We start from the raw sequence: 14,163 nt of genomic DNA on the forward strand, positions 1-14,163 counted from the left end.
TGACGATATTGCCATATCTTTAATTTAAGCCTACTAGAGAGTGTGTGCCCTCAGGCCTGGAGGGAAGCGAAAGTCATTCCGCTACCCAAGAATAGTAAAGCCCCCTTTACTGGTTCAAATAGCTGAACGATCAGCCTGTCAACAACCCTTAGTAAACTTCTAGAAAAAAATGTGTTTGACCAGATACAATGCTATTTTACAGTAAACAAATTGACAACAGAATTTCAGCATGCTAATAGGGAAGGAAACTAGACAAGCACAGCACTTACACAAATGATGATTGGCTGAGAGAAATTGATGATAACATGATTGTGGGGGCTGTCTTGTTTGACTTCAATGCAGCTTTTGACATTATTGATCATAGTTTGCTGCTGGAAAAACTTGTGTTATGGCTTTACACCCCCTGCTATAATGTGGATAAAGAGTTACTTGTCTAACAAAACACAGAAGGTGTTCTTTAATGGAAGCCTATCAAATATAATCCAGTTAGAATCAGGAAATCCCCAAGGTAGCTGTTTAGGCCCCTTGCTTTTTCCAATTTTTATGCAGATGACTCAATGCTATACACGTCAGCTACTACAGCGACTAAAATGACTGCAACACTCAACAAAAAGCTGCAGTTAGTTTCAGAGTGGGTGGCAAGGAATAAGTTATCCCTAAATATTTCTAAAACTAAAAGCAATGTATTTGGAAAAACACTCACTAAACCCTAAACCTCAACTAAATATTGTAATAAATAATGTGGAAATTGAGCAAGTTGAGCAACACAAACACAAACATTGGCACAGACACACACACACACACACACACACACACACACACACACACACACACACACACACACACACACACACACACACACACACACACACACACACACACACACACACACGGATTTAGTAATGTAGATATGTGGTAGTGGTGGAGTAGGGGCCTGAGGGCACACAGTGTGTTGTGAAATCTGTGAATGTATTGTACTGTTTTAAAATTGAATAAACTGCCTTAATTTTGAGGGACCCCAGGAAGAGTAGCTGCTATGGGGATCCTTAATAAATACAAATACAAACAGGAAGTGTCAGTAGTGATCTCAATCCATGAGTACATCCCAAATGGCACCCTATTACTCTTTATAGTGCACCACTTTAGGAATAGAGTTCAATCAAAGCTCCTTAAGGTTCTATACTTGTCTTGGTCTCTATAGGGAGTAACAAGTCAGGACACCATCCACCTGTGTCTGTGTGTTCGCCTGTCTCTGTCTCTCTCTACTTCCCTCTCTCTCTCTGTCTGTCTGTCAATTCAGAACACCAGCCGCACCCCTCTCTCCGTCTGCCTGTCTTTCTGTCTGCCTGTCTGTCTGTCTGCCTGTCTTTCTGTCTGCCTGTCTGTCTGTCTGCCTGTCTGTCTGCCTGTCTGTCTGCCTGTCTGTCTGTCTGCCTGTCTGTCTGCCTGTCTGTCTGCCTGTCTGTCTGCCTGTCTGTCTGCCTGTCTGTCCCTGTGGATTGCCAGACTTAATCATTTAAATCCTACTTAGCAAGTAGAAAAATAAAACACACCCACGCAAGCCTTACACACACACACCTACACTTGCCTACGCAGTACATACTCCTGGCACGAGTCAGGTCATGAGCTACCCGACCTTGGTCTGACACAAAGTGTGTGTATACATGTATGCGTGTATACGTCTGTGTGTCATACCTTATAATGCTATTTGAAGCCAATAATCTGCCTGTTGATCCCTAGCCTGAACCCACTCCCAGAGAGCTCATGTTCCTCTCTCCCAGGACAACTACCTCATTTGAGCTGGGTCAGGGAGTGTGTGGCGTGCAGGAATATACCACCACAAGGTTGAAAGGGGGTGGACCACAGGACTCTACCACCACAAGGTTGAAAGGGGATGGACCACAGGACTCTACCACTGCAAGGTTGGAAGGGGGTGGACCACATGACTCTACCACCACAAGGTTGAAGGGGGGTGGACCACAGGACTCTACCACCATAAGATTGAAAGGGGATGGACCACAGGACTCTACCACTGCAAGGTTGGAAGGGGGTGGACCACAGGACTCTATCACCACAAGGTTGAAAGGGGGTGGATCACAGGACTTTACCACCGCAAGGTTGAACGGGGGTGGACCAAAGGACTCTACTTCCACGTCACATCACAGGGGTGTTCAGGCTCTACCACTTCACAGGATGGGCTGGGCAGGACTCTACTACGTCACGTCCCAGGAGGGTTGAGCAGGATCCAGCAATGGCATTCTATGGAACTCTACCACAAAACAGCACAGGGTGACAATCCAGGAATCACCCACCTGCAGCAGTCTCCGGACAGCGAATAGGGAGAGAGCGGGCCTGGCGTGAGCGGCCCTGTTTTCTCTGAGTGGGTGGGTGACGAACACTGGTCCAGAAATGAAAACTGGTCCAGATCGCTGTCTTCGTCCATGTAGCAGAGGGGGGCTTCCCCGAGGAGAGCCGCTACCCCGCCTCCAGCATCTCTTCCTGGGATTCCAGCCCTTGTCCAAGCCCCGGTCCTTCCCTTGGGGACCTCGAACACCTCATCATCTCCCAAGAGGTCCTCTGCTCCCCCCAGGGGAGGCTCAATGCCCCCCATCAGGGCGCTGGAGGATTTGGCGATGTGGAGGCGGGAATCGTAGCTCCCCAGCTCAGAACACTGGAGACTGGCCGAAGTAGAGGAGCGAGAGAAAGGGAGGAAGAGGCGGAGGAGGTTGGAGCTGGGAGGGTGGAGCTGGGAGTTAGGAGGAGGAGGAGGGGGGACGCCGGTAGAGGGAGGTTGGAGGCAGTGTTGGGGGTTGAGGTATTTGTAGTTGTTGGTGAACGAGGGGACGAGGTGAGGGTGTGTGTGGGTGTGTGTGTGCGTGGGGAACGAAGGTAGGTTTGTGGCCTGGTGTGGGAGTGTGGCTGCCTTGCCGTTGAGTGCCTTGGACTTCTTGTCCATGTTGGGTGGTTCGGGTTTAACCTCCAGCTCTCCTTCAGAACAGGTCCGGTCTATGAAGTGCAGTCCACTACAGAGACTATCCATGCGCTGGCCAACATCGTTCAGAGAGCGAGAAAACTTCAGTGTCCCATTGACTGTGGAGGGGCGGAGCAATGAAAACCATTCCGTTCCGAATGAGACCCCACCCCGGGCTTTGGGGGGCTTGAAGGCTGGGGGTGCGTCCAGGCAGAGCGTTGTCATGGAGATGTCTCCTCCTGACCCCTGAGAGGTTTTGCCGTTTGAGTTCAATAGAACCACGGCGGTCTGCAAAGGCTTCTGGGAGCACTGATCTGGAGATGTGGTGGTAAGGCTGTGTGTGAGGGAGTGGAGGGATAGAGGGATGAAGGGATGGAAGTTGGAGGAGTGGAGGGATGAAGGGATGAAAGTTGGAGGAGTGGAGGGATGAAGGGATGGAAGTTGGAGGAGTGTGGGGATGAAGAGATGAAAGTTGGAGGAGTGGAGGGATGAAGGGATGGAAGTTGGAGGAGTGTGGGGATGAAGGGATGGAAGTTGGAGGAGTGTGGGGATGAAGGGATGAAAGTTGGAGGAGTGGAGGGATGAAGGGATGGAAGTTGGAGGAGTGTGGGGATGAAGGGATGAAAGTTGGAGGAGTGGAGGGATGAAGGGATGGAAGTTGGAGGAGTGGAGTGATGAAGGGATGGAAGTTGGAGGAGTGTGGGGATGAAGGGATGAAAGTTGGAGGAGTGGAGGGATGAAGGCATGGACAGGTGGATGATAGCGGAAAACCGGTACAGGAGAGAGGAGAAGAGAGACAAGCAGGAGGGAGGGGAGAGGGGTAGAAAAAAAGAGAAATGAAACAAAAGGCCAGCGTGCATTCAAAGAAAGAAAACAGGATGGAGAATTAAAACAGGGAAACAAGGTGGTTGGTGTAAAGCAGACAATGTGACAATGGACAATAAAGTGTTTTTCTTCAGTACAGTGTAGTACTCCTCACTTCCAACTCTAGCTCCTATCTATTCTGTTTGGCATCAGGCAACACCATCTGTGACCCGTCTTTCATAATATCAACTATCCATGGGTCTGCCTTGCCCTCAGCAGCCCAATGCAATTGAAGGATGTAAACCAGCAGATGTCATGGTTGGAGGGTTAAAGGTCAGGGGGTTAGAGTTCAAAGGTTATTATTTAAAGGTGTGTGTACAGTACCTGCAGATGTCCTGGTTGGAGGGGGTGACTGACGTTCGTGAGAAGTTGCAGGGGGCGTTGACGGAGGTGGGGCTCCCCGCCTGAGGGAGAGAGCGAGAAATACAAAAATAACTCTGATTAGTCTCATTGGCATCACCAGATGCCTGCATATACAGTAAAGAGTAGTGCTGAGTGATTAACCGACTACGTTAGGTTAGATACACACAAACCACACGAGAGAGAAATGAACACAACACAACGATGAGAGAAAGGATAAGAGAGTTTGTGAAAGTATGCCTAGGTAACTAGGATGACTAAAGACAGTGTAGTATGGGGATCACAGAGATAACTTTGTCTGGCTGGCAGGCTGCTACTGCCTGAGCAAGCACGAGATGATAACTTTAAGGAATTCAAAATAATAGTCATCAAATAAAAACGAAGTAATATGCACAACTAAAATATTTTATTATTTCATTGTAATTTAAAAATATTCTATGTTCTAATGGTCTACCCAATGTGGACCAATGTCTACCCAATGTGTACCCAATGTGGACCTGACAGAGACAATATTTTGACAATTGAATGTTCACTATTTTTGGCTTGGAAAGCTCTAATCATTGTATTGTCATTATTTCATAATGCATTTCTTGTTTAAATGTTTTTATTGGAACCGAAATCGAAAACCGTTATTATTTTTTAATAATTGAAACGAAACAAACTAGAAAAGCACTAATCACTGAGCAGTAGTAGAGAGAGAGCTGACCTCTGATTAGTTGTATACTTCCTCAGATATACATTGAACAAAAATATAAATGCATGAGCTGAAAATAAATATTCCCTGAAACACAAGAAGCTTATTTCTCTCAAATTTTGTGCACAATTTGTTTACATCCCTGTCTGTAATAAAGCCATTTTGTTGAGAAAAACTCATTCTGATTGGCTGGGCCTGGCTCCCCAGTGGGTGGGCCTATTCCCTCCCAGACCCACCCATGGCTGCACCCCTGCCCAGTCATGTGAAATCCATGGATTAGGGCCTAATGAATTTATTTCAATAGACTCTTCCTTATGAACTGTAACTCAGTAAAATCTTTGAAATTGTTGCATGTGGCGTTTATATTTTTGTTCAGTGTACTATATCCCATTTAGCAGACGCGTTTTAAGCGTTCAGTTCCACAGAATGCACATTTCTATCCAGCCCGCGCAATGATTTGGGTTGTCAATTAATTTTGGCCAGCTTCCATACCGCCCGTGATGCGCTGCACTACATGTCAGAGCAACCACCGCCAACGTGATACACGCTAAACCGCAGTGCATTACCACACACACACACACACACACACAAGAGCCAGCCAGTGCGCTGTATCATGTCATCATTAATGGCACAGACTAAAAGTTTAAACGTGGTGTAGGCTAAATGTCCATGCCAAGTTTCCGTCCCAACAGGTCATTGCTTTAGCCGACAGAAAATGTCATCTTGGTTGTCAACAAGTTAAAGATAAAATATTCACACATGGTTATAAATGACTACTAAAGGACAACAGGACGCACACGCGAGTATAAATGAGTCAACAACTGAGTCAGCTACTTTTTGAAATTACTGCCTGATGCGCTCGCATCTGTGAATGGACTGTCAATTGCTTTGCTTTCGTGTCCCGTTTTTTTCTTTCGTGTGTCGGGTTTACAGCACGCAGCGGAGGGAAGTGTACAGACACAGTACAGTCCTAGCTAGGCTACTAAAATGTTGCAGCCTAGCTTCGTTTTTTAAAGCTTGACAATGAATAACCTAAAAACAAACCTTGCAATAAATCACCATAAAAAAGGAGAAACATGTAGGCCTATAACAGCAACATTGAGCAGTAGTCTAGGCTGGCTACTCAACTACAATACATTTTGAGCACACCATACAACAATGCTGCATTCAACTGCACCAGTGTTCCGTGCAGTGAAAAACAGTTGAAATGTTACAACAACATGTGTTTGTTATTTGGAGTTTTTAAATACTTTTAGATTAGGTTCTCAGAATATTATGCACATCTGCAAGCAACATCATTTATCTCTTCAGTAAAATGGCACCGGAGAAGAAGGCTGACGTTCTATGTGTTTTTTGTTCGTTTATTTGCAATGTTTATTTTTTTAACTTATTTTGTACATAATGTTGCCGCTACGTCTCTTATGACCGAAAATTACTTCTGGACATCAGGACTGCGATTACTCACCACGGACTGGCAGAATCCTTTTCTTTTTTTAACATTTAACGAGTCTGACAGCCCAACACAAATAATATACTACTTTCTCGGGAACAGGCCCAGATCCCCGCAATTTGCTTGAAGAGGAGACAGAGAAAAAGGAGCCAGAGGGCAGGCTGCCTTCTGAGAATTCATAGGCAATCGAATAAACCCCCACTTCCATCCACTCTGCTAGCAAACGTGCAATCTTTGGAGAATAAAATCGATGACCTACGCGTAAGATTAAACTACCAACAGGACATTCAATACTGTAATATCTTATGTTTCACGGAGTCGTGGCTGAATGATGACACTATCAACATACAGCTGGCTGGTTATACTTGATGACTGTAAAAACGGTTAAATCCGCTTGGATTGATGGGGGATTGGAAAATTGTATGGTTGAGAGGGAAAAGGCAAAAGGTATGGCAATTAAGTCTGGCAGCCCAACTGACTGGCAAACATACTGCAAATTAAGAAATCATGTGACTAAACTAAATGAAAAGAAACTACACTACGAAACAAAGATAAATTATATAAAGAAATATAGTAAAAAGCTTTGGGGCACCTCAAATGAATTTTTTTGGGGAAAAAGCATACTCGGCTCCTTCATTCATTGAATCAGATGGCTCATTCATCACAAAGCCCACTGATATTGCAAACTACCCTTAATGACTTTTTCATTGGCAAGATAAACAAACTTAGGGAAGACATGCCAGCAACAAACACAGTCCTAGGGAAGGACAATCAACAAGCACAGCACTTACACAAATGACTGATAATTGGCTGAGAGAAATTGATGATAAAATTATTGTGGGGGCTGTCTTGTTTGACTTCAATGCAGCTTTTGACATTATTGATCATAGTTTGCTGCTGGAAAAACATATGTTATGGCTTTACACCGCCACCTATAATGTGGAAAAGAAGTTACTTGTCTAACAGAACTTAGAGGGTGTTCTTTAATGGAAGCCTATCAAATATAATCCAGTTAGAATCAGGAAATCCCCAGGGTAGCTGTTTAGGCCCCTTGCTTTTTCCAATTTTTACTAACAACATGCCATTGACTGAGTTAAGCCATAGTTTCTTTGCATGCATATGAATCAACACTATACACATTAGCTACTAGAGCGAATGAAATGACTGCAACACTCAACAAAGAGCTGCAGTTAGTTTCAGAGTGGGTGGCAAGGAATAAGTTATCCCTAAATATTTCTAAAACTAAAAGCACTACTGGCACACAGCTGGACATCCAAGCATACCCCACAAGACATGCCACAAGAGGTCTCTTCACAGTCCCCAAGTCCAGAACAGACTATGGGAGGCACACAGTACTACATAGAGCCATGACTACATGGAACTCTATTCCACATCAAGTAACTGACGCAAGCAGTAAAATTAGATTTCAAAAACAGATTAAAAACACCTTATGGAACAGCGGGGACTGTGAAGCAACAGAAACATTGGCACAGACATGCATACTAGAGGTCGACCGATTAATCGAATAGGCCGAATAATTAGGGCCGATTTCAAGTTTTCATAACAATTGGAAATCTGTATTTTGGGACGCTGATTTTGCCAATTTTTTGGTTTCGTTTTTTGTTTACACTTTTATTTAACTAGGCAAGTCAGTTAAGAACACATTCTTATTTTCAATGACGGCCTAGGAACGGTGGGTTAACTGCCTTGTTCAGGGGCAGAACGACAGATTTTTACGTTGTCAGCTCAGGTATTCAATCTTGCAACCTTACGGTTAACTAGTCCAACGCTCTAACCACCTGATTACATTGCAATCCACGAGGAGACTGCCTGTTACGCGAAGGCAGTAAGAAGCCAAGGTAAGTTGCAAGCTAGCATTAAACTTATCTTATAAAAAACAATTAATCAATCATAATCACTAGTTATAACTACACATGGTTGATTACTAGTTTATCTAGCGTGTCCTGCGTTGCATATAATGGATGCGGTGTGCATTCGCGAAAAAGGACTGTTGTTGCTCCAATGTGTACCTAACCATAAACATCAATGCCTTTTTTTAAATCAATACACAGTAGTATATATTTTTAAACCTGCATATTTAGTTAAAATAAATCCAGGTTAGCAGACAATATTAACCAGGTGAAATTGTGTCACTTCTCTTGCGTTCATTGCACGCAGAGTCAGGGTATATGCAACAGTTTGGGCCTCCCTGGCTCATTGTGAACTAAGTTGCCAGAATTGTACGTAATTATGACATGACATTCGAAAATCAAAAAATAAAATAAAATCACATTTTTATTTGTGCGAAATGCTTGTGCTTCTAGTTCCGACAATGCAGTAATAACCAACAAGTAATCTAACTAACAATTCCAAAACTACTGTCTTATACACAGTGTAAGGGGACAAAGAATATGTACATAAAGATATATGAATGAGTGATGGTACAGAGCAGCATAGGCAAGATACAGTAGATGGTATCGAGTACAGTATATACATATGAGATGAGTATGTAAACAAGTGGCATAGTTAAAGTGGCTAGTGATACATGTATTACATAAGGATGCAGTAGATGATATAGAGTACAGTATATACGTATGCATATGAGATGAATAATGTAGGGTATGTAACATTATATTAGGTAGCATTGTTTAAAGTGGCTAGTGATATATTTTACATCATTTCCCATCAATTCCCATTATTAAAGTGGCTGGAGTTGAGTCAGTGTCAGTGTCATTGTGTTGGCAGCAGCCACTCAATGTTAGTGGTGGCTGTTTAACAGTCTGATGGCCTTGAGATAGAAGCTGTTTTTCAGTCTCTCGGTCCCAGCTTTGATGCACCTGTACTGACCTCGCCTTCTGGATGATAGCGGGGTGAACAGGCAGTGGCTCGGGTGGTTGATGATCTTTATGTCCTTCCTGTAACATCGGGTGGTGTAGGTGTCCTGGAGGGCAGGTAGTTTGCCCCCGGTGATGCGTTGTGCAGACCTCACTACCATCTGGAGAGCCTTACGGTTGTGGGCGGAGCAGTTGCCGTACCAGGCGGTGATGCAGCCCGACAGGATGCTCTCGATTGTGCATCTGTAGAAGTTTGTGAGTGCTTTTGGTGACAAGCCGAATTTCTTCATCCTCCTGAGGTTGAAGAGGCGCTGCTGCGCCTTCTTCACGATGCTGTCTGTGTGAGTGGACCAATTCAGTTTGTCTGTGATGTGTATCCCGAGGAACTTAAAACTTGCTACCCTCTCCACTACTGTTCCATCGATGTGGATAGGGGGGTGTTCCCTCTGCTGTTTCCTGAAGTCCACAATCATCATCTTAGTTTTGTTGACGTTGAGTGTGAGGTTATTTTTCTGACACCACACTCCGAGGGCCCTCACCTCCTCCCTGTAGGCTGTCTCGTCGTTGTTGGTAATCAAGCCTACCACTGTTGTGTCGTCCGCAAACTTGATGATTGAGTTGGAGGCGTGCGTGGCCACGCAGTCGTGGGTGAACAGGGAGTACAGGAGAGGGCTCAGAACGCACCCTTGTGGGGCCCCAGTGTTGAGGATCAGCGGGGTGGAGATGTTGTTGCCTACCCTCACCACCTGGGGTGGCCCGTCAGGAAGTCCAGTACCCAGTTGCACAGGGCGGGGTCGAGACCCAGGGTCTCGAGCTTGATGACGAGCTTGGAGGGTACTATGGTGTTGAATGCCGAGCTGTAGTCGATGAACAGCATTCTCACATAGGTATTCCTCTTGTCCAGATGGGTTAGGGCAGTGTGCAGTGTGGTTGAGATTGCATCGTCTGTGGACCTATTTGGGCGGTAAGCAAATTGGAGTGGGTCTAGGGTGTCAGGTAGGGTGGAGGTGATATGGTCCTTGACTATTCTCTCAAAGCACTTCATGATGTCGGAAGTGAGTGCTACGGGGCGGTAGTCGTTTAGCTCAGTTACCTTAGCTTTCTTGGGAACAGGAACAATGGTGGCCCTCTTGAAGCATGTGGGAACAGCAGACTGGTATAGGGATTGATTGAATATGTCTGTAAACACACCGGCCAGCTGGTCTGTGCATGCTCTGAGGGCGCGGCTGGGGATGCCGTCTGGGCCTGCAGCCTTGCGAGAGTTAACACGTTTAAATGTCTTACTCACCTCGGCTGCAGTGAAGGAGAGTCCGCATGTTTTTGTTGCAGGCCGTGTCAGTGGCACTGTATTGTCCTTAAAGCGGGCAAAAAAGTTATTTAGTCTGCCTGGGAGCAAGACATCCTGGTCCGTGACTGGGCTGGTTTTCTTCTTGTAGTCCGTGATTGACTGTAGACCCTGCCACATACCTCTTGTGTCTGAGCCGTTGAATTGAGATTCTACTTTGTCTCTGTACTGACGCTTAGCTTGTTTGATAGCCTTGCGGAGGCAATAGCAGCACTGTTTGTATTCGGTCATGTTACCAGTCACCTTGCCCAGATTAAAAGCAGTGGTTTGCGCTTTCAGTTTCACGCGAATGCTGCCATCAATCCACGGTTTCTGGTTAGGGAATGTTTCAATCATTGCTATGGGAATGACATCTTCAACGCACGTTCTAATGAACTCGCACACCGAATCAGCGTATTCGTCAATGTTGTTATCTGACGCAATACGAAACATATCCCAGTCCACGTGATGGAAGCAGTCTTGCAGTGTGGAGTCAGCTTGGTCAGACCAGCGTTGAACAGACCTCAGCGTGGGAGCTTATTTTTTTTAGTTTCTGTCTGTAGGCAGGGATCAACAAAATGGAGTCGTGGTCAGCTTTTCCGAAAGGAGGGCGGGGCAGGGCCTTATATGCGTCGCGGAAGTTAGAGTAACAATGATCCAAGGTTTTTCCACCCCTGGTTGCGCAATCGATATGCTGATAAAATTTAGGGAGTCTTGTTTTCAGATTAGCCTTGTTAAAATCCCCAGCTACAATGAATGCAGCCTCCGGATAAATGGATTCCAGTTTGCAAAGAGTCAAATAAAGTTCGTTCAGAGCCATAGATGTGTCTGCTTGGGGGGGGGGATATATACGGCTGTGATTATAATCGAAGAGAATTCTCTTGGTAGATAATGTGGTCGACATTTGATTGTGAGGAATTCTAAATCAGGTGAACAGAAGGATTTGAGTTCCTGTATGTTTCTTTCATCACACCATGTCTCGTTAACCATAAGGCATACACCCCCGCCCCTCTTCTTACCAGAAAGATGTTTGTTTCTGTCGGCACGATACGTGGAGAAACCAGCTGGCTGCACCGACTCTGATAGCGTCTCTCCAGTGAGCCATGTTTCCGTGAAGCAAAGAACGTTACAGTCTCTGATGTCCCTCTGGAATGCTACCCTTGCTCGGATTTCAAATCAAATCAAATCAATCAAATCAAATTTTATTTGTCACATACACATGGTTAGCAGATGTTAATGCGAGTGTAGCGAAATGCTTGTGCTTCTAGTTCCGACAATGCAGTAATAACGAGCAAGTAATCTATCTAACAATTCCAAAAAAAACTACTGTCATACACAGTGTAAGGGGATAAAGAATATGTACATAAGGATATATGAATGAGTGATGGTACAGAGCAGCATAGGCAAGATACAGTAGATGATATCGAGTACAGTATATACATATGAGATAAGTATGTAAACCAAGTGGCATAGTTAAAGTGGCTAGTGATACATGTATTACATAAGGATGCAGTCGATGATATAGAGTACAGTATCAACGTATGCATATGAGATGAACAATGTAGCGTAAGTAACATTATATAAGGTAGCATTGTTTAAAGTGGCTAGTGATATATTTACATCATTTCCCATCGATTCCCATGATTAAAGTGGCTGGAGTAGAGTCAGTGTCATTGACAGTGTGTTGGCAGTAGCCACTCAATGTTAGTGGTGGCTGTTTAACAGTCTGATGGCCTTGAGATAGAAGCTGTTTTTCAGTCTCTCGGTCCCAGCTTTGATGCACCTGTACTGACCTCGCCTTCTGGATGGCAGCGGGGTGAACAGGCAGTGGCTCGGGTGGTTGATGTCCTTGATGATCTTTATGGCCTTCCTGTAGCATCGGGTGGTGTAGGTGTCCTGGAGGGCAGGTAGTTTGCCCCGGTGATGCGTTGTGCAGACCTCACTACCCTCTGGAGAGCCTTACGGTTGAGGGCGGTGCAGTTGCCATACCAGGCGGTGATACAGCCCGCCAGGATGCTCTCGATTGTGCATCTGTAGAAGTTTGTGAGTGCTTTTGGTGACAAGACGAATTTCTTCAGCCTCCTGAGGTTGAAGAGGCGCTGCTGCGCCTTCCTCACGATGCTGTCTGTGTGAGTGGACCAATTCAGTTTGTCTGTGATGTGTATGCCGAGGAACTTAAAACTTGCTACCCTCTCCACTACTGTTCCATCGATGTGGATGGGGGTGTTCCCTCTGCTGTTTCCTGAAGTCCACAATCATCTCCTTAGTTTTGTTGACGTTGAGTGTGAGGTTATTTTCCTGACACCACACTCCGAGGGCCCTCACCTCCTCCCTGTAGGCCGTCTCGTCGTTGTTGGTAATCAAGCCTACCACTGTTGTGTCGTCCGCAAACTTGATGATTGAGTTGGAGGCGTGCATGGCCACGCAGTCGTGGGTGAACAGGGAGTACAGGAGAGGGCTCAGAACGCACCCTTGTGGGGCCCCAGTGTTGAGGATCAGCGGGGAGGAGATGTTGTTGCCTACCCTCACCACCTGGGTGGAGAAGAGAAGAACTACTTGATTTCATCAACCTTGTTGTCAAGAGACTGGACATTGGCGAGAAGAATGCTAGGGAGTGGTGCACGATGTGCCTGTCTCCGGAGTCTGACCAGAAGACCGCCTCGTTTACCTCTTTTACGGAGTCGTTTTTTTGGGTCGCCGCATGTGATCCATTCCGTTGTCCTGGTTGAAAGGCAGAACACAGGATCCGCTTCGTGAAAATCATATTCTTGGTCGTACTGATGGTGAGTTGACGCTGATCTTATATTCAGTAGTTCTTCTCGACTGTATGTAATGAAACCTAAGATGACCTGGGGTACCAATGTAAGAAATAAAACGTAAAGAAAACAAAAAACTGCATAGTTTCCTAGGAACGCGAAGCGAGGCGGCCATCTCTGTCGGCGCCGGAAGTTGCAAAAAGACATTGAAGGTTGTGCAATGTAACAGCAATATTTAGACTTAGGGATGCCATCAGTTAGATAAAATACGGAACGGTTCCTTATTTCACTGAAAGAATAAAGTTTTGTTTTCCAAATGATAGTTTCCGGATTCGACCATATTAATGACCTAAGGATCGTATTGCTGTGTGTTATTATGTTATAATTAAGTCTATGATTTGATAGAGCAGTCTGACTGAGTGATGGTAGGCACCAGCAGGCTCGTAAGCATTCATTTAAACAGCACTTTCGTGCGTTTTGCCAGCAGCTCTTCGCAACGCTTCAAGCATAGCGCTGTTTATGACTTCAAGCCTATCAACTCCTGAGATTAGGCTGGTGTAACCAATGTGAAATGGCTAGCTAGTTAGCGGGGTGCGCGATAATAGCGTTTCAAACGTCACTCGCTCTGAGACTTGGCTTTTGTGGAGCGATGGGTAACGCTGCTTCGAGGGTGGCTGTTGTCGATGTGTTCCTGATTCGAGCCCAGGTAGCGGCGAGGAGAGGGATGGAAGCTATACTGTTACACTGGCAATACTAAAGTGCCTATAAGAACATCCAATAGTCAAAGGTATATGAAATACAAATGGTATAAAGAGAAATAGTCCTATAATTCCTTTAACAACTACAACCTAAAACTTCTTACCTGGGAATATTGAAGACTTATGTTAAAAGGAACCACCAGCGTTCCTAT

General features: G+C 45.3%; 2 protein-coding genes across 4 annotated transcripts in view; both read right to left on the bottom strand.

The window, feature by feature from the left end:
- The window catches only part of LOC112253188 (E3 ubiquitin-protein ligase MARCHF8-like), a 153,102-nt gene that overhangs the window by 20,398 nt on the left and 118,541 nt on the right, over positions 1 to 14,163 (bottom strand). For all 3 annotated transcript variants that reach the window (XM_042299048.1, XM_042299049.1, XM_042299050.1), the window contains one exon: positions 4,160 to 4,239. In XM_042299048.1, coding sequence (XP_042154982.1) covers positions 4,160 to 4,239 — 80 coding nt within the window. The remainder of the gene's footprint in view (positions 1 to 4,159; positions 4,240 to 14,163) is intronic.
- On the bottom strand, positions 980 to 4,153 carry LOC121839599. The gene has a single exon (XM_042299047.1). The coding sequence runs from the start codon at positions 3,194 to 3,196 to the stop codon at positions 2,270 to 2,272; it is 927 nt and encodes a 308-aa protein (XP_042154981.1). The 5' UTR covers positions 3,197 to 4,153; the 3' UTR covers positions 980 to 2,269.

This window comes from Oncorhynchus tshawytscha, linkage group LG16 (genome assembly GCF_018296145.1).
Source record: "Oncorhynchus tshawytscha isolate Ot180627B linkage group LG16, Otsh_v2.0, whole genome shotgun sequence".
Classification (NCBI taxonomy): Eukaryota; Metazoa; Chordata; class Actinopteri; order Salmoniformes; family Salmonidae; genus Oncorhynchus; species Oncorhynchus tshawytscha.

Coding starts and splice junctions, on each gene's coding strand:
- LOC121839599 (XM_042299047.1), bottom strand. CDS start 3,196: ATGACAACGCTCTGCCTGGACGCACCCCCAGCCTTCAAGCCCCCCAAA.